This window comes from Petaurus breviceps, unplaced genomic scaffold (assembly GCF_028583685.1).
Source record: "Petaurus breviceps papuanus isolate PSGF00001 unplaced genomic scaffold, PetGlider_PUasm1.0 90667, whole genome shotgun sequence".
Taxonomy (NCBI): Eukaryota; Metazoa; Chordata; class Mammalia; order Diprotodontia; family Petauridae; genus Petaurus; species Petaurus breviceps.
Genome location: NW_027187302.1, coordinates 4,884,387 through 4,903,932, shown reverse-complemented (window position 1 = coordinate 4,903,932; position 19,546 = coordinate 4,884,387). Strand labels below are relative to the sequence as shown.

Here is a 19,546-nt window from a genome sequence, read left to right as displayed (position 1 = left end):
TGTCCTGCAGACAGAGTGAATACTGTCCACTGGTGAAGGACAGTGCTATTGTTGCAGGGGTCTGGGAACCTTTCTGTTGGTTCAGAAGCCCTGAAGAAGGATTTTCTTGTTGTATGTTTACAGAAATCCTGGGAGAGGGCTTTGCTAATGTGTTCAGGGGTTCTAGGACTGTTCTACAGACAGAGGATGAATTGATGAAGGGACTGGCAATGTATCTTGTGGCCTTGCTGAGCCTTGTCTCCCCAGGAACTAAGATTGATGAGAACTTGCCTCGTGTCAAGATGAAGAAAAGACCTCCATCTGGGTATTAAGTGCTGTGTTTAAACTTGATGTAACTCTGGGGTAGATTCAATTGTGATCCAGGGGTGGGGAACTTTTGACCTTATGTTTGGAAACTAATCTCCATTTGAGAAGAGGGGCTTTGTGGTGGACTTAATTAAGGTATAGCCTAGGGGTGGAGAAGTATTTAGAACAGAGACTTTGTAATTGATTGAATGATTGGAAGGTCCTGGGGTGGGGTAGTACTTGGAGATTATTTAATCACACTTAGTAAATGCTGTATTTGAAAGGATGTCATGTTTTGATCTTCTCTGTTTGTCACTGAATAAAATGGAGAGCACCTATGCTGGTATTCTGAACCTTGGGAAGTTGCCTTTCTTTTGGCATTACATTACAGGTCCTGAAGAATCAGATACAAAAAAATAACTAAATAATGAACAACAAAATTTTGTAGGTTACCAGGCTATCTTTTCAATTAGTTTTGAAGAAATTAAAAAGCTCAAGTGTTGAGGGTGAGCTAAGACTGAATTACCTTTATGGGTTTCCATCAACAAGACACTCACTCCATCTCTTAGCTTAGCATTTTGACTGTCCTCCATTCCTGGAATTTTCTTCCTCTCCAACTACTGGTTTCCCTGGCTTTAAGACTCAACTAAAATCCTATCTCTTATAGGAAGACTTCCTCAAGCCCTCTTTAGTGTCATCCATCTGTTAACTATCCTATTTATCCAGTGTATAGCTTGTTTGTATGTATGTATGTATGTATACACACACACACATATTTGTGATTTCCACTTGATGGTGAGCTTCTTGAGGGCAGGAACTGTCTTCGGCCTCTTTTTGTATCTCTAGCATTAATTAGCACAGTAGGCACATAGTTAGTGCTTAATAAATGTTCATGGATTGATACTTATTGATTTATTACCAGCCCTGGACTGTTGAGAAAGCAAAAGCCTACCTAGGGACCTTCATACACTCCCTAAGCTCCTACGTACTCACTCCTAAGACTATATGCTTCATGGTATTTGGATTCCCATAACATGTCAGCCTCTCCAAAGTAACTCTCAGCAGCAGATAATCTTACCCTGGTATATTTTCAACAAAAAAAGTAACTTTCAGCAGCTGGAATTCCACATTGGTGAAATCTTAGACTTTGACTTGTACAACTGCAATTTGAATGGTAATAAAAATAATTAACATTTATATGATACTTCCAGATTTACAAGTGGCTTTGCAAATATTATCTCATTTTGTCCTCACAACAACCTTGGGAGGTATATGCTATTATTATCCCCATTTTATGGATGAGGACAATTGAGGCAGTTGTCACCTAAGTGACTTGCCTAGGATCAAACAGCTAGGAAATGTCTGAAGTTGGATCTGAACTTGGGTCTTTCAGAGCTCTATCCAGTATGCCAATTAGTTATCTATAATGTATTTTGGCTGGAAACTTAGGGAGTCCTCTCTCCTTTTTTTGTGGTGATTAGCAGATTCTCTATGAGGAAGCAGCTCTGGCTCACCTATGCTTGTTGCAACATCTTCAAAACTTGTCTGTAACACAGCCATAGTTTGAATGAAGGATAGGAAGAGGACCCATACTTACCTGAACAAGTTTGTATTTTTTTAAAAAAGTTTTGAGATTTGGTTTTTCATACCCTCAATTCCACCTGAGCACATTTTCCCCCCAGTTCTTTCCTAACTAGTGAGTTTCTTCTTGCTATATAGAAAAGAGCTAGGGTTTCTATGTAGAAAAGGAATTATTTTGCACACAGTAAAAGGAACCAAACAGCTGTTGCGACAGTCTCTTCTGGGTTTATTGAAAATACCACCCAATTTTTGGCAACCACTTTTCCTCTACTTTTATTACACAGTGCAATGGAGATGACTGGCATTCTTATAGAAATCTGCAGGAGGCTTTGATAGAAGGAAAAGAATTGAACCTTTTTAATGTATGTGTAAAGGGGAGGAGATGCACCTATGCAAAGCAGAATTCAATACAGAAATCTGGATGCCAAACTTACATTCTTTCCACATGAATATAATGCAGAATAAACTGATACCTGGTACAATACAGTCTTTCATTTGAAGATCTCAGAGCCCTTAATACAGCTCTGTCTGAAGTAATCAGCACTATCAATCCCATTTAGATGTTTTTCTCCTCATATATCTGGCTCCCTCACTGTCAATAGCTTCATAGAGGTCCTTTTTATTCTCTTGAGTTGCATGTAGGTAACCAATGTAAGCCACGCAAAGTGTAAGTGTTATCATTCCAAAAATCATAACAGGTTTGTTCTGTCAAAGGAAAAAAAGCATAAGCTCATTAAGGATGTTACTTTTGATTGCTTCAGATATTTTGCACCACTGCTCTCATCATCATATCATCACTATCAAGCTTAGTATTAGCATCATTACATCCTTGTATCATCAACATTGCTAATTTTTCAATATCAACTTGATTATCTGGAGGCACATTTTCTAGTTTGGGGTTACCTAGTACCTTTGCTGTTGTTTTTCTCTTTTGCCGCATGTTCCTTGGACCCTTTTCTACTTGTTAACCCATCCCCCAGCACTGGGAGAAGTACAAGAGAATGTCACAGAATAGGTACGACACCAGGAGTCAGGGGCCTTAGCTTCAGACTTGCCTCTGGGACTTACCGCACTTATGTAACCATGGGAAGTTTCTCTGAGTTTGTTTATAGCTTCCTCCTACATAAAATGTAAAGACTGGGCCAGAGGATCCCCACAGTTCTTTTTCAGCTCTTTTTCTGCCTCAACTCTATAGGCAGAACTCAAATTCATAGGTTTTAATGAGAGTGGAGGTGAGGAACGAAAGGTTGGAATTAAAATGGGTATCTGGGTGTGTCACTGTCCTGATGGTGCACCTCTTCCCTTTTAATAAAAAACAACAACAAAACTGAGCTGGTTGTCCTTGTAAAATGCCTTCAGGTTGACAACCATTTGTTAGGTATCTACTATGTACAGTGGATAGAGAGCTGGGCTTAGAGTGAGGAAAACTGGGTTCAAGTCCTCCCTCTTAGATCTACTATTTCTATGTCCCTGGACAAGTCACTTATTCTCTTATTGGTCCTAGGGAACTCTTAATTTTGAGTTGCACAGCAGGTACCAATCTATTGGCAAAGGAAACTTCCTTGGGAGGAGTTTGCTGTATCAATGAAACACTGCCCAATGGCCTCTGCCCACTGTCTCTATCTTCATGGCGCTTCCAGTCTAATAAAGGGATATGACACATGCAAAAATAACTATAGAGCTGAAGTCATTTATGTGGAGTGAGGATTTTTAACTTAGTTTTTTTATCTGAAGACTTCATTGTACACAGCTAAAAAAACCCTCACAATATCCAGCACTGAACACAGTGCCACACACATAGCAGATACTTCATAGATACTTGTTGAATTTCAAATAGTAAGTTATTGGGAACTTCATTTACAGTTGGGGAAATGGAGGAAGCACTGAGAGGTGTGGCAATAGGCCTCATGGTCTTACAAATTCTGGAGATCAGAAGGTTTCCCAAGATTCCAAAGCTTCTTCTTGGCCTACATACTGTATTATGGTTCCTCAGTCCCTCAACCCCTTTAGCATTTTTATATTGAACAAAAAAATCCTCCTATGATGTCAGCACTGATAGAAGTTAATGAATAAGTTGAAAGGACTCAGGTAATTTATATTCCTTATATCTTTCACCCAAATTTATTATACTATGAATTTATTTAAATTTCAAATTTAATTAATAGAATGAAAATAAACACCTTCCCTAAAATGATTTTGTCTTTGAAAGATGTTAAAAGACAAACAACAAGCTCTCAAGAGCCTCAATTTATTATTCCTGTTTTTTTTTAAGCACTTTTCCACATAATGGAAAACATATTAGTTCAAAATCATCTTACACACTATCTAGATTCAGGGACTGGATTGTAAGATTTGACCTAATTGACTTCCAAGAATTTTATACTGGAGACTAAATAACCAAAATACTAATTATTGTTTTTCCTAGAGTAATGTAGTACTCTCAAGTAGTAGATTTTAATTTATATCTGATTTTTAAACCACTTTCATCAAATCAATAGTTTAGTCATAGTGTACTGTACTTGGGGTAAGAACAATTAATTACTAGGTTATGTGACTATGGGGCTGTTGCTTAACTCTCTCCTCTGAACTTCTATCTCTTGATCAGGAAAAACAGGATAATACTGAAATAACCTATTCTTTGGTGTGTAGTGAGGAAGTTCATAAACTTAATAAACTAAATTTCTACATAGTTAGAGTGAGGAAGGACTGAATTTATGTCCTGCCTTAAACAGTCATTTAAATTCTCAGTCTCAGTTTCCTTATTTTAAAAACAGGCTTATATAATAATAGCACCTCTGTAACAAAGGGGCAATGATCAAAAGAGATAACATAGATAAAGCTTTTGGCAAAATTTAAAGAATTACAGAGTTAGCAATTACTATTTTTATAATATAAATGTGAGCTAAAATTCAGGCATGAGAATATTTTAAGAATCATAGAAGAGCAGAGTTGGAAATTATTTGATAAATTTTCTAGTCCAACCTGAAGTAGTAATGTCTTCTATCCATTCCTGACATATGGTCACCCAATACCTACTTGAAGACCTCCAGTGACAGGGAGCTCAGTGCTCACCAAAGCACATCCCATTCTATTTTTCCCCCCATATAGCTCTTAATGCTAGAGACCTTTTCCTTATATTGAGCTGAAATCTCATTAACTTCCTTCCACCTGATGGACCTATTTCTGTTCTTTGGTGTCATGGTCTTATGACTACTGAAATAAGTATGCCCAAACTACTGGAGGAGGATGGATAAGAGAAAAAATGACAATGATCTAAGTGACTTTTAAATCTGTGTAAGCTAAATAATGTTTACCACAAGACAATTTTTTCCTAATGGACCTGGTCTAATTTGGCGAACACTCTACTTGTTGGTATTAAGTTAGGAACTTCAGGAAGCATTATTAGGTTATTATTTACAGTATGAGAGCATTCTTAGGAAAGGATAGTCATGAACTGAAAGAATTAACAAGTTATCTATCTGTCCCTCATTTTCAAAGTTCTAAGCCATAACAAATATTTTAAATGATAGAAATGACAGGGGAAAACATTTTGTTTTTTCAAAGAAAAAATAATTTTCTATTATGTTCCCCAAGATTTGTAAATATATTTAGCACATTTTAGCATAATAAAAGTTAAAAATTGTTCTTCCATCTACTGGAACTCATTATTCACACACACAAAGCCTTACCCAACATTAAACTCCAATAAAAAAACAAATCACATGGAGAAACACAAAGCCTATTTCCCAAAGTTAAGTAAGAATAAATAAGTAAATATATATATTCTTAATTGCTTTTGGATATACTTCTTACAGGTTTAATGAAAAGCTCTGGATTCACAGCTCGAAATAAGGTGGTTGTACGGGTCCCCCTGAGCCCTGGGATTCGAAAGTCTTTCTCTTTGAGTGGTTCATTTTTAAAGGCTGGGGGCTCAGGTGCTGAAGACATCTTGATTAAAGACGATTTATTACCTAAAGACAAAATAAAAGACATTTTTTCTTCATAACCATTTCTTTGTTTAATTGCCATTTGAAATCAACAGAATTTGGAAAAGTGAAGTAACTCTACACTGATGTAAAGCCAAGGCCTAATAACTGGAGTCACATTTAATCTTTTTATGCCTTAGACATGCTAAAGGTATATGCTGATCAATGTATTAAGTGCCATCCCCCCAATATCTTCTTCCATTTACATTCCAATTTTCTTACACCCATTCCCATAATCACATTCCTTGAGAAAAGTGATTATGCCTTTAACACTCATTCTCAGGCTCCCTGGTCCCAAACTGTAGCCATTGTGCTTCCTTCTTTGTGGGGCTCACTGCTTCTCCTGTCTTCCCAATCTTCTACCCATGAGCTACTACCAAAGTGCTTTCTAGGTGGGCATGATCTATCTTTCCCTTCAATTTAACTACTAAGTTCTTTTCATTTTTCCCTCATTCCCACGTTTACTATCACTCTCTTTCTGCTCCTGCATGTCTTTCAAGTTTCTCCCACCTCTATACTGGATGCATGCACCTATATTGCTTGAATCTCTTCATTTCATTGTCAACCTCTGTGAAGCTTTGTTTTCTCCTCTAGTACTATTGGGCCAAGACTGACTTACCATTTCTGCCATCTAGTGGTCAAAAACCAAAACAACAACCAAAAAAACTCTATAACCCTTTACAAAGACTGAAAACTAAGAGGATTTTGTTTTTTAAGTTGAAATTTCATTTCATTGTACTGAAAAACTTATGAAATAAGACTCAAACATTCATTCTTACATTATGACAGACATTTCTTATTAAGGTGCTTACAACAAAAACTTTATTTTGTTAGGTCTGTTTTTACAGATTTCACAGGCAATAATTACACACTTTAATGGAGAGCAAATTCATCCACATTTTTTTTTTTTCAAAAATAGCATGTGTTGCACTGGTCACTAAATATTCATCTATGCCACTTAATTGTGCAAACACCTCATCAGGAACATCTGTTTGAGTAGAAAGAAAACATCTTAGGCTTTCATCACCTGCTATGGCTTCTGAAAGTCACAGGTGGCTGTTCCATTTCTTCAGCCCCATCACACTCATCATCGTTTTGGGGTTCCATTTTTACATCAGTAATCACTCTCTCAATAATTTCTGTGTCCTCTGATTCTTGAGAAACAATTAAATTGTTATCTGCATCAACAAAATCTTCAAAATCAAATTGGTCTGGGACACCAGTGGCAGTGGCTATTGAGTGCCATATTTTTTCAAATACTACATTTGGCTTGTGATCTTCTTCCAAGTCCACATCAGGTGACTCCATTGGGATCATACCAGTTTTCTGCCAGCATTTCACTACTGTAGATGACTCCACAGACCACCACACTTCAGCAATCATGTCAATGGCTTGTTTCATATTAATTTTCTCCTTTTTGTCCTAGTCATACAGATCGAGAAAAAGTTGTTTCAGTAACTGGCTTCTATAGTGAGCTTTCACAGTGCGTATTATGCCCCAATCCAAAGGCTGCAAGATGGCTGTGCATTGGTAGAAATTCAACTCGGACATGTTCTAAGTCTGGAACTGTGTTGTGGGCACAGCAATTGTCAATTAACATGAGGATATTGCATTTTGCTCCTTTCATTCTCACATCAACTTTTAACAGCCACTCATTAAATAAATCCTGTGTCATTCGTGCATGTGTATTGGCTTGGTAATCGCATGAGAGCAAAGGGACATCCCTAAAGCAATGTGGCTTGGCTGACTTGCCAATAATGAGAGTTCTCATCTTTTCTGTCCCTGATGCATTGCAACAGAAAAGAGCCATCAATCTTTGTTTGCCTCCTTTACAAATGTTACCTTTGGCTGAGAGTATATGATGAGGCAGCAACTGATAAAGCATACCTGTTTCATCAGCATTAAAAACATCTTCACAGCTGTAGTCTGCAATTAGCTTTTTAATTTCTCCTGCACGCAAGTCACTTATCTTCTCCACAGGAGCAGTATTCTCTTCATTACAGATTACTTTTGATATAATTCCATACCGTGCACGGAATCTGTTTAGCCAGCCTACACTTGCTTGAAACTCATCATGACCAAGAAGGCTGGCAAGGTGCAGGGCCTTCTGCCGAACAAGTGGACCACTGATGGGGCCATTCCTTGCTCGCACATCTTGATACCATGCAAACACTGCCGAGTCAATGTCACCATAGAGTGCACCTCTCATTTGCTTTCGTTTAGGTCCCAGTATCCCTTTCTTCACTTTCTCTTCAATTTTGGCTCAGTCCTTCAAAAAAGTGGACAAAATGAATGGAGTGATCCCAAATTCCTTTGCTACATCTCTTTCTTTCAGTCAGTGTCTACTGCTTCTACCATTTTCATTTTCTCTTCCAATGAAAACTGGCGGTGTCTCATCTTTCCTTGCTTAGCCATGGCGGCAGGATGGATAGATTGTGTGTATGTATATTTTCTGATTTAAGTAATGCAGCATCAGTCACCACCATGGATACCTAAGCCATGTACCACAGTCACGTATCTCCTTGTGTTAATAGTTAGACTGTGAATGTGGGAAAGAGAAAATTCAGTATGAAGCAACCATTCCGCTGACAGCAATTTTATAGTTAATAAGAAAAATCTCAGAATGGACATAGAAGAGAATCTTAGAGACAATCTAGTCCAAGCCTTTCATTTTACACATAAGGAAACAGAAGCCCAAAGAGGAAACGTAATTTGTTCACAGTCACAATACAAGTTAGTGGAAGAACTAGGATTAAAAGTCAGGGCAGGGACTGGACTGTCTTAATTTTTACTTTTGTATCCTTAAGCCTAGCACACTGATGGAACTTAATGTGTGTTAAATAAATAAATAAATAAAGTTCCTTTTGGTTTAAAAAAAACTTCTCTCAAACATGTTGGTATTTTTAATATGATAATTTTTTATATTCATTTTTCAATGTGTCCTTCTATTTTTTCCCTCTAAAAAAAGATCTTATTTTAGAGTTATAGCTCTATTCAAGAATAACTTGGATTTGGATATTATACATGTATAATACTTATCAATATTACTATAACACACTCCTTATCAAAGATGGATGCTTTTCAATTTTTGTTACAAGATTCTGAGTAAATTTATAACTTTAAAAAATTGGTATCTAGCTGAGTTTCCTCCCTTTTCTGGAAGTATTACTTAGTTACACATCTAGTACTTAAACCTAGGTGTTAGCCTTATTTCTGTTAAAAATTCTCAACTAAAGTTGAGAGGTTTGGGTAGAGATTAGGTTACGAAACAAGTCAATTAATATATTCACTAACAAATGACTGAAACTTGCTACCACAAATTTTGAGAGATTTAATATGACAGCAATAGCCTATATTATTTAATACCAGAAAGTTAAATTTCTCTACCTAATTTTGCCTTCTCCAAAACAATAAAATCTAATACAGATCAATTAATTGCTTCTTTGCCTATGTTTGCCAACCTCATTGAAAATGTTAACATAGTTACCCCTAGAGGACAAAAAGCTAAGAGCCATAAGACAACAAAGAATCTTTAGCTACCTACTCTTACCTAAAATATTTAGAATTATAAAATCAAAAAGTAATTGAAATAACAAAGGATTTTTAAAAAAAATTAATATTTTACACATTCAAACCATCTTCAAAAATAAGACTTTGTTTAAATTAATAAACAGATTTGAATTGGGGGGAAGGGACTCAAAACAATAAAACAAATACTATTTCTAAGTTTATATTCATTAAAATCCTACCCCTACACCTTACTGTGGCATCCAAGTGATGAGTGTATTCTTAAAGACTTCAATAGGAAAGTACAAGCTCTGACAAGTTGTACCAAATGGAGATTCCTCAAGTAAAGGCTTAGTGATGAACTGTATGTCTTGTCATTTGACTACTGGCCTAAGTTCCTAGAGGGCTACCTTGGTCACAAGGAGGATGCTCCATGAAAGGTGATGACTTTTTAGGCCACAATAACTCTTTAAGATTAATCAAAGAAGCAATAAGCACCTTCTATGTGAAGATGTCTACTAAGTTGAAAGGGCTATAATCAGTCTGCAACAATAGATGGAGTACCCACAAAACTATAGTTCCTTGAAATACTAATGTATTCCATGTATAAGCATTAGAAGTCACAAAGGGCATTTCTGATCTCTGATCATTCTAATTCTTTTGTAATTCACTGACCCCTAACTAGACTACTACAACTGCCTATAAATTAGTCTCCCTTCTTCAAGTCTTTCACCACTTGTCTATCATCCACACAGCTGCCAAGGTGATGTTCCTTAAACACAGGTCTGACCATGTCACTCCCCTATTCAGTAAACTCCAGTGACACCTCTGGAACAAAGCATAAACTCGTCCTTGTTTACTTTCTAAAATCATTCACAATCTGGTCCTAATTTACCTTTTCAGACTTGTTATATGTTATTCCCCTTCCTACACATTTACGATCTAGCCCAAATGGCCATCTCTTTGTTCAACACATATGGCACTCCATGTCCGGTCTTTATGCCCTTGCACTGACTATTTGACATGCTTTTAATGTTACCGTTCCTCAGCTCTTCTTCAGAGAATATCTCTCTTCCTTGAAGATCTGGTTCAAATATCATCTGATATATGAATTGTTTCCTGCCATTTTATATACACTTACATATGTACTTGCTGACTGTCCCATTGAGTGTAAATGCCATGATGCTAAAAAGATTGTTTCATTTTTTGTATTTGTACCTTCAGAGTCTAGCATAGTGTCTGGCACAGAGTAGATGCTTAATACATTCCTGACTGATTGATGTACATAATGGGCACTGAGCAAATGCTTGTTTTATTTTAAAGGCCTGCCAAAAGCATGAAGGTTTTTTAAAAAATCAATTATCTGTTAACAATTTATTCATTTTCTACTGTGTATATGCCTACTAGAACTCTACTATATTTAAAAAACAGATTTGATTTGGGAAGGGGAGAGTGGGGGAAGGGACTCAGAACAAATATTATTTCCAAATATAGCCTCTAGACATCACAGAAGAGGCAGTTCTGATCTTTCAAAGGTTATAGGACAGCTTTTGAGTAACAGTGATCATAAAAATCCCTAGGATGTTGAGTACATTTCTAAAACTTTAATAAGTCCTAGAAGACTCCTTAGAGTTCATATAGTATGAAATGAAAAAGGTGAGACAGTGCATTGAAAAGACTTGCTCTGAATCTGTGACAGAGCCAAGCCTGGAGTATCAGGTTTCTGATGGTTCATCCAACATTTTCTGTCTACTATGTTGCCTTGAGGTTTTCAAAATTCCACAGGAAAAATTGTAAATTCTGAATTGTAAAACTAAAAAGCAGAAATTTTTCTTTAGTGATGGGAAGGACCTTTCTAAACAGCTAAGGAAAGAACAAGAATTTCAAAGATTAGGGGCAAGAAATATTTTACTCTCAAATTCACCATTATTCAAGTAAATAAGATGTGAATTTTATAAACATTTTACCCCTAGTTGACCTATTCCCTTCACTCTTAAGCCTTCTCCCCTCTCTTTTCCCCTTTCCTTCTCCTTCTGTTGTGGTTTTCTTTCTTTCTTACTCCTTTAACTGACATTAATATTTATATACTTGTAAAATGACTTATTCTTTTTGTTGAATCTTCTTCTAGTAACTTTCTGCGGTACAAAGACCATCCTGGGTTCCCAAAGGCCATCCATACTAGTAGAGCACAGGATTTGACATACTATACAAATCTAGAAATGGACTGCAGCTATGTTGCATCAAGACTAGCCTAAGAATGTAGTGGCACCTCAGCAGAAAGTTGACTAGGATATGAAGGTCTGGGGGCACTATAATTCATGAAGACTGTCTAATAAGGTGTGATGGGATTGCTATATGTGAGGGTAGAAGTACCACCAAAACCAAAGAATTTAAGGTCTTTCTGAAGTCCTGAAGAAATACTTGATGGAGTCATATATTCCTGGTTCACAATTTCAAAAGGAGGTAAGTGAAATACATTATATATATACATACATACATATATATTTGCTTTTTGAAGGGGGAAAGGTAGGGCAATTGGGGTAAGTGACCTGCCCAAGGTCACATAGCTAGTAAGTGTTAAGTGTCTGAGCCCAAATTTGAACTCAGGTCCTCCTGACTCCAAGGCTGGTGCTCTATTCACTGTGTCACCTAGTTGCCCCTTTATATTTTCTTGAAAAAAAAAAAAACTCTAGTAAATTGCTTTTTACTTGATGTGGCTATCTGCTGATTGTTTTTCCCTTGGTTACTTGGACCTCCACTAAAAAAAAATGCTTCCCACTCCTGCATATTTCATGTTGTTTTTCCTCCCACTCCATATCTGCCCCATAATGGAACAAAAAGACAGTAAAGGAATATGGAGATACACTAAGAGGCTTGGATAATACACCTGTGAAAAAACTGGAACTGGTTGTATTTGGAACTTCATTTCCAAAACTTATTAAGGTTTCCCCCTTCCTTACAGAACTATCCTACACTACTAATAGAGGCTGGCTCAGAATATTTTGCTGGTGATATTAAAAAATTCATTTTGACATAAAATTGGCAGGATTAAGATATACTGAAAAATTAGGTCAATACATGGAAAATCTAGGTAGTATTTTTAGAGAAAAAAGTGTTCTACATATAAGGATCTTAATGAAAGACAAAGCAGTATGGAGGTAAAAATAGTGGCAATGAAATTCCAATAAATGTGTAAGAATATTTTAAAATTTTAGTTTCCATTGCTTACCTCACTAGAGTTATTATCATTTTTTAAAGGGAAATACTTGAAAGTCTAGAATTTTTAAAAAATACCTTAGAGGATAAAAATTAAGATAAAAATAAATAATTGCTCAATTTTTAGCTTATATGTTTATAAGCTGTTAAAAGTTCAAGAGTAGTAGAAAGAAGGTAGGCCATAGAGTTTAAAAAATGGTTCAAGTCATGCTTTTGACACATAGCTATGGAACCTTAGGCAAGGCACTTAACCTTTATGTGCCTGGAGGCAACTCTGTTAGACCATAACCTAGAGAAGGCAACACATTTGCATACATGGAAGCAATTTTTTCACTTTGAGTTCCCAGTAATATTATATATCACAGGTCCAGACAAGTACCATAGGATTGATCATAAATCTAAAGCTAGGAGGGGCCTCTGAGGTCACTACAGGGAAAGAGCCCTTAGAAATCATCTAGTCCGAAGCACCGGCTCCAGTGTCGGGATGACCTGGACCTGGGGATCGAATCCGGGCTCCGGCACTGTAATAAGAATGTAAATTTTAAAGATCTTCCCTGCCCCTAGGCTAATGTGCACCTGAAGCCTGGGGTGGGGGAGGCTTGTTTTTCAGTAGATACTTCTTGATTGGCCAGTGAGTCAATAAGGTTGTTACATTCTCTGAGCCAGGAGAAGGCTATATAAGCCCTGATGTGTAGCTTTGTTTTGGGACTCACTTTGAGAAGTATTCTGTGATTTGATCTGAATTCTGGGAAGCCGTTGTTGAGAGTCCCCCGGCTTTGAAAAACCCAGAATGTGGAAACCCAGATGTTGACTGGGTATGGATGTAATGGTTGGACAGTTTGGAAATCTGTCTACTTGATGTTTCTGTCTTGATAATTATGCCTGTATACTTTGAGGTTCAGGGTGCTGACCTTTTCTCCTGAACAAGGTAAACGATATATGTCTGACTGATTAAAGTAAGCTTGTTAACCCATTTTGAGTTGCTTTCCTTTAACAAAGCAGATCCCAGAACCTGTATGGGCAGCAAACCCTGAGGACGCTTGGGGTGCTTGCTGCTACAGGCACTTAGCACCACACCCAGAAATAACTGGCCATGTAACCTTGAGCAAGTTACCCCGATTGCTCAAAAAAACAAACAAACAAAAAAAAACAAAACAAGAAATAATCTAGTCCCAACTCCTCATTTTATAGATGAAGAAACTGAGGCCCACAGAGATTAAGTTAATTTCTTGAAAGTCACAAAGACTATGTAGCAGAACTGGGATTCAAACTCCAATTTTTGTGTTCTTTTCATAGTACCAGTGTCCCCAATTGAAATTTTCAACACATTCAGTCCTTTTAGATGATGCATTACATTTTGAAATATTAAAAGGAAAACTATTTTCCTTTTATTTACCTTACTGCATCTGAAGAAATGATAGCAATCCTTTTGAAACGATCTATGCAAAATAACAATAAGCCACAGGAAATTTGATGACAGAAAATTAATACCTTCAATACCCAATTTTACAATGTGCAGCAGTTCTGAGTCAACTATTAGTAAAGTTTATTATTAGGCTGACACTACAAAAGAGACAACTCTTAATGGAAGGACACATCGGAAGGGAAAGGAATTATGCATAATTTGTGGCATACATTAAGGTGGTAAGGAAAAACACAACTTCTGGGCTTTAATGCTACAGAATTAGAAATTAATACTACAAAATTTAAAAATCACTTCTTTTGTGGTAAGTTTTCCAAACTCTGTCTTCACTTAAGTGGGGGTAGATTGGTGCACTCCGCCTCCAAAATCTCTCACACAGCTACTAGTACTTATGGGGTTAGTAAACAGATGGACATTCTCTCCATGACGTTGCGGTCTGGCGGCAAGCAGCCTTTAGGGCTTTTGGGCACTTCTCAAGGCCTTGTGGGGGCATTTCCAGTGTGTGCCTGTGGGTCTGTTACTAATAGTAGATAGTAGAGCTACAGAGACCATACAGGGCCATCAGATTCGGGGGATATGAAAACAAAAATGCTGCTGGTCTCCAGGGTGCTCTGAAATGGGAGGAGGGAGGCGGAAGATGAAGGGAGGCCAGAAGAAGGAGAGCGCAGAAGAAAAAAGAGGATGATGGAAGAAAGTGGAAGGACGATGGAGGGGGAAGAATGGGAGCATAGAAGAGGAGAGAGGGCTAAGAATGGGAGGAGAATGAGAAGAAAAGGAGGATGAGCGAAGGACGGGGAAGAGTGGTGAAAGGGTAAAGGAGGAGGATGATCAGGGGAGGAAAGCACGAGGAAAAGAGAAGATCAGGACGATGGAGGAGAAGATGAAGGAGAACCGAGAGGAGAAAGAGGTGAAGGAGTATCTTGGACCAAAGACGGAGGACAGAGGGAAGGCAGTGGAAGGAGGGCAAACGGGAAAAAGAGGAAGGAAGGTGGCGGAGCCGGAGAGACGGAGGGAGCGGAGTAGAGGGAGGAGGTAAAGGAGAATCTATGGTAGAGGGATGAGAATGGAAGGGTTGGGGAATAGAATAGGAGACAGAAGTATGGGAGCAACGAGAAGAAAGGAGGAGGAGGACAAGAGACACGGGAGAAGAGAAAATGAAGGAGGAGGGGAAGGGTGGTAGAGGGAGGTATAGGAGGAAAGGAGGAGAGGGGGAGGAGGCGGAGGAGGGAGGGAGGAAGAGGGAAGGAGGAGGAACAGGAGAAGGGAGGAGACGGAGAGAGGGAGGGGGAGGAAAGAGAAGAAAAGGGAGGGGAAAAAAGAAGAGGAAAGGGGAGGGGGAGGAAGAGAAGTGGAGGAAAGGCGGGGCAGAGAAGGAAGAAGGGGAAGAGGAGGAGGAGGGAGGCGGGAGAAAGAAAAGGGAGGAGTGAGGAGGAGGAGGGTAGCGAAGGCGGGGAGGAGCTGGGTGCGGGCCTCGGCCCTTGCAGGCCTTGGGGCAGGCACCGGGGAGCTGCATTGCCTCTCTCCCGGTCAAGCCGGACTAATCCCCCAATCCAAGGGGTGTCCTCGCCGGCTCCACCGTGCTGCGGCTGCTTCGCTCACCTTCCGCCGGAGCCGGCCCTTCTCCTCTGGCTCTTCTCCTCTTAGTCGCCGCCGCCGCCGCCGCCGCCGAGCCGGAGAAAGCGCATACGCGGCCGCCTCCAGCCAGGAGTGTCGCGGCCGCCGCGAGCGGCCCCTGCCGGCGGGAGGCCGACTTACTTTGAGCCTGGGGCGGGACGGCTTGGGCGTCCCCTCTGGTCTCCAAACCGGTCCTCGCTTAACGGAGTCTATAGGGTGGGTGTGCGAGGTGAACTAGAGAAGAAAAAATGGTCGTGTTGGTTCCCCCCCCCCCCCCCCAGGAGTTCCCTATATCAATTAAATCACAGGCCCAGGAAAAAAAAAATAATTTTTTTTTTTTTGGCCAGGCTGCCTGGAGATATATAAAGACAAAAAAAAGAGACACTGCCCTCAAGGGGCTTATTGTTTTATGGGGAAGGATGGCTGGAAAGGGTAAATTACAGGTACAGAAATAAGTAAATACAAAGTAACAAGAGGGAACGAGGCAGGTCCTGTGTAAGAGGAGGAACCTTGGAGGGAGCTAGGAACTCGGAGAGGCAGAAATGAAAAGGGAGAAAGATCCAAACGTGAGGGGCCATGAACTATCTGTTGAGAATGTAAATATGCCTCTTCCTTAAATAATACTCACACTTATGTTGCATTTATTTTTATTCAGTTATTATTACATATTTGTATATTATAATTTGTTTATGGAACACAGGCTGACTGCTTAGACTAGATGGCCTCAGAAGTTCCTTTCAATTCTATATCTATGACCTCTCAGGAAACTTTTGAAAAAACTCTTTCCACCAATATAGACAGGCTATTTCTCTGTAACTTAGTCCCAAGGAGTTGTTCACTGAGAAGTTAAAGGGCTCTTGTTGGAACAGCTAGTATGTGTTAAATAGGCAGGACCTGAAACCAGATCTTCCTGGCCCTCTATTCACAATATTGATAGCTATATAGATAGCAATTTTTGAAAAAATGACAAATTGCACTGGAACAGTCTAGCAGGTTGCCAGGTGGTTTGTTTCTTCCAGATTTGGGCACTAATTTATATTAAGGGTTGGCAAATCTAATCTGAATCTGAAACTTTTTGTAAAGTTCCTAAACTACACTGTTTTTATTGGTTTCATTGATCTTTGGCTTCACTCAGACATTATGAATTCAAATAAAGAAGTCGTATGTGAATTTAGAAACTATGCATTTCAATCACTGCTATGACCCAGAAAAATAAATGGTTATAAACAAATGGAAATGTCAGGCTTATGTTTTCTTCTTGCCCCATAGCATTCTCTCAACAATCAGAAAGCAGTCAAAGAGTACTTCAGGCTATATAGAGCAATTTTTACTAAAGTGACAAATACAAAATTAGTATCCCAAAAGATGAATGACCAGGAGAGTGCCCAAGAGAAGGTTAAAGAACAGTAAACTCATGGGACCTATTATAGCGAACAGAGGCATTTCATGGATAAAGATTCAAACTGAGTTTGATAAAAATAAAATAAAATTATTTGGGACATAAGATGCTTTAAAAATTTTCTTTGAACAGTGACACCAATCTGAAGTCAGCTTTTGCACTTTAATAAGCTTCTTTATTCTATAGGCAGTGCCATTAATATTTATTGGTTGGTTTAGAATTTCATTGCTGAGATTAATTGTATAGAATTAAAGTCCATTCTATATGAAAATGTTTGACTTTTCAACAGTCAGGATCCCTCAGATAGTCCAGGGACTTGTCTTTTTTAATATTAATGCTTTTAACCAGTGTATCAGCAATGCCATATTCACAATGCCTATAGAGATTACAAATATGCTGATATAATTATCCATTACAAAATACGTCATGTTTGCCATATGAGGAAATAAACTAGAAAATTTATTAAGATACCAAAAGACTGAGTCCCAAAACCAGAAAGTGAAAGCCATCAGAGTAGTTATGATATTGGCACAGGTAGATAAAGTAGAAAGCACCCACATTTTCAAGCCTTTAAAACAGAACAGTCTACCTCAGGCAAAGGTCCTCCTCTCCCCACACACAGCAACCACCCAGCGTCCTGGAAGCGCGCTCCCAGCAGCTCCGGCCCCTGGCAGTCCTCAGCAGGAGTCCTTAGCAGAAAGTCCTTAGCAGTCCTAACTCAAAAAGGGCTTCGCGCTGCCACTGCCTCTGCTGCTGCCGCCGTCACCACCACCGCCAGCCAACACAGGAACGCTAGCTTGGCTTCCGCTTCCTCTTGCTCCGCCCCTTCCTGCTACATCAGCAAGTCCAACGGGGCATGGAAGATCTTTAAATCCCATAACCCTTACAACCAGACATTTGTTTGCACTTTTGTTGGGGTCAGGAATTAATAATTGACTTATGATATTAATTTTTACAAAAAAATCTAGGGATTACCCTCCTGTTATTTCACCAAGAGAAAAGTTGTTTGTCCCATTAATTCGAGTATGGAGGGGTGGGGGAAGAAGGAAACAGGCAGAAGATCCATATGGATCAGATAGGTGGCCCACAGGGTCTTCTGTCCCACTGAAGTGATCCACAGACTGAAGAATCAGCAATTTATAGAATGTTAATTCAAATTTATATTGTGCTTTAAAGTTTATGAAGAGCTCTTTTTAGAACAATTGTTGGGAATAGGTACTAAAGTGACTATATCCACTTTATGCAGGAAGAAAGACTTGAAGACATTGCTCATGGTCACACACACAGTTAGTAAAAAGCAGTATGCTGAACAGGAAGCTTGAACCTAGTCAATTCTTCTGACTTCAGGCCTAATTTTCTTCCATAGACAGCATATTACCTCACCGCAGGAAGGTATCCACCATTTTGTTAGATATAATATTGCCTTCAACTAAGGGTTTATTGTGATTCAAGTCTAAATTTGGCTCAAGATTTTTTTTCCTGGGGGGAAAAATACAAACTGGGTACTCATGAACCATAAAATTGAATTAAAACTCTTTAAAATAATTTAAACACATAGAATGTAAGAATAAAAAGTCTATAGAATTCAATTCCCCTTCCACATTTACTGATTCAGGAATGAAAGGAGGTGACCAGCAGGCAGATGGAATTCAGAAAAAGATCTCTGGCAAGCTTCCCCATATCCAGGCTAATCCTTTTATAGTTTAAATAACCCCAGATGAGTAAACCACCAGATGGGGTGAGTTTACAAGAGCAGGGAGCCAAATGAGTTGCAACAGTTCCATGACCCTGCCTCCCCCCCCCCCCCCCCCCCCCCCTGGTTCTGCTTAGGACCTGGTGACTTTGTTTATGGGTCAACCTGCTTTGTTGGTGGGGATGGTGAGTCAAATTCCCAGGAGTAGCCTGATCTGGTCATCTCTGGAACCTATCTTATCAGCCTATTCTACAGAGGCTGACATGAAAATAACATGTGATGTAATTAGAAAAAAAAATTAATACTTGAAGACTAATGAACATTTTTGTATGGCAGTTTGCTCCTGTTTTCCTAACTTAAAGTCTTATTTAGTTTTATATACTTTAGATACTTTGGCTTCAGGTGGATATATTGATTTTTTTTTCTCAGCCAAAGAAAAGTTTATTAAAGTTTGCTTACATTAGACACAGAGTAAGTCTGTGCTAGGTCATTATGGCGCTCTCACAAACATGGAGACAAGACAGGGTCTTATATGCAGAAGGTTGTGGGAAGAATCTAGGGGTTGTCTAGATGAGGAGTTTGGGGAGGGTCTTCAGGAGGAGTTATTGAGGTCAAGTGATTAAGGGTGGGAAGTTGCTGGAGGCTACCTGGAGACTACAGACAATGGTGGGCTAGGCCAGTTCAAGGGTGGATTGATATTTTGATAGGCTCAAGGGTGGGAAGTCTAGTGACAGAGGAATGACACACAGAAGTTTGGGCCCACAATGTAAGGCTTATGGCCTTGTGCAAATGCCTCATCAAATGGGATGACTTAGAGTTCAAGGGGGGTTCCCAGAGCCTGT

At 38.9% G+C, this 19,546-nt stretch overlaps 1 protein-coding gene and 1 pseudogene across 1 annotated transcript; both read right to left on the bottom strand.

The window, feature by feature from the left end:
- Positions 1-2,071: 2,071 nt before the first annotated feature.
- SMIM8 (small integral membrane protein 8) lies at positions 2,072-15,748 on the bottom strand. Its single transcript, XM_069065104.1, has 3 exons — positions 15,598-15,748; positions 5,680-5,837; positions 2,072-2,571 (listed from the first exon to the last, which is right to left on the bottom strand). The coding sequence occupies exons 2-3, from the start codon at positions 5,812-5,814 to the stop codon at positions 2,413-2,415; spliced, it is 294 nt and encodes a 97-aa protein (XP_068921205.1). The 5' UTR covers positions 5,815-5,837; positions 15,598-15,748; the 3' UTR covers positions 2,072-2,412.
- On the bottom strand, positions 6,285-12,421 carry LOC138143832 (tigger transposable element-derived protein 6-like; annotated as a pseudogene).
- Positions 15,749-19,546: the final 3,798 nt, after the last annotated feature.

Bases quoted from the DNA above. Each gene is read 5' to 3' on its own strand.
- SMIM8 (XM_069065104.1), bottom strand. From the start codon at position 5,814: ATGTCTTCAGCACCTGAGCCCCCAGCCTTTAAAAATGAACCACTCAAA. The intron at 2,572-5,679 runs GTAAGAAGTATA...TTCCTTTGACAG, and splicing joins CAGAGCTTTTCATTAAACCT to AACAAACCTGTTATGATTTT.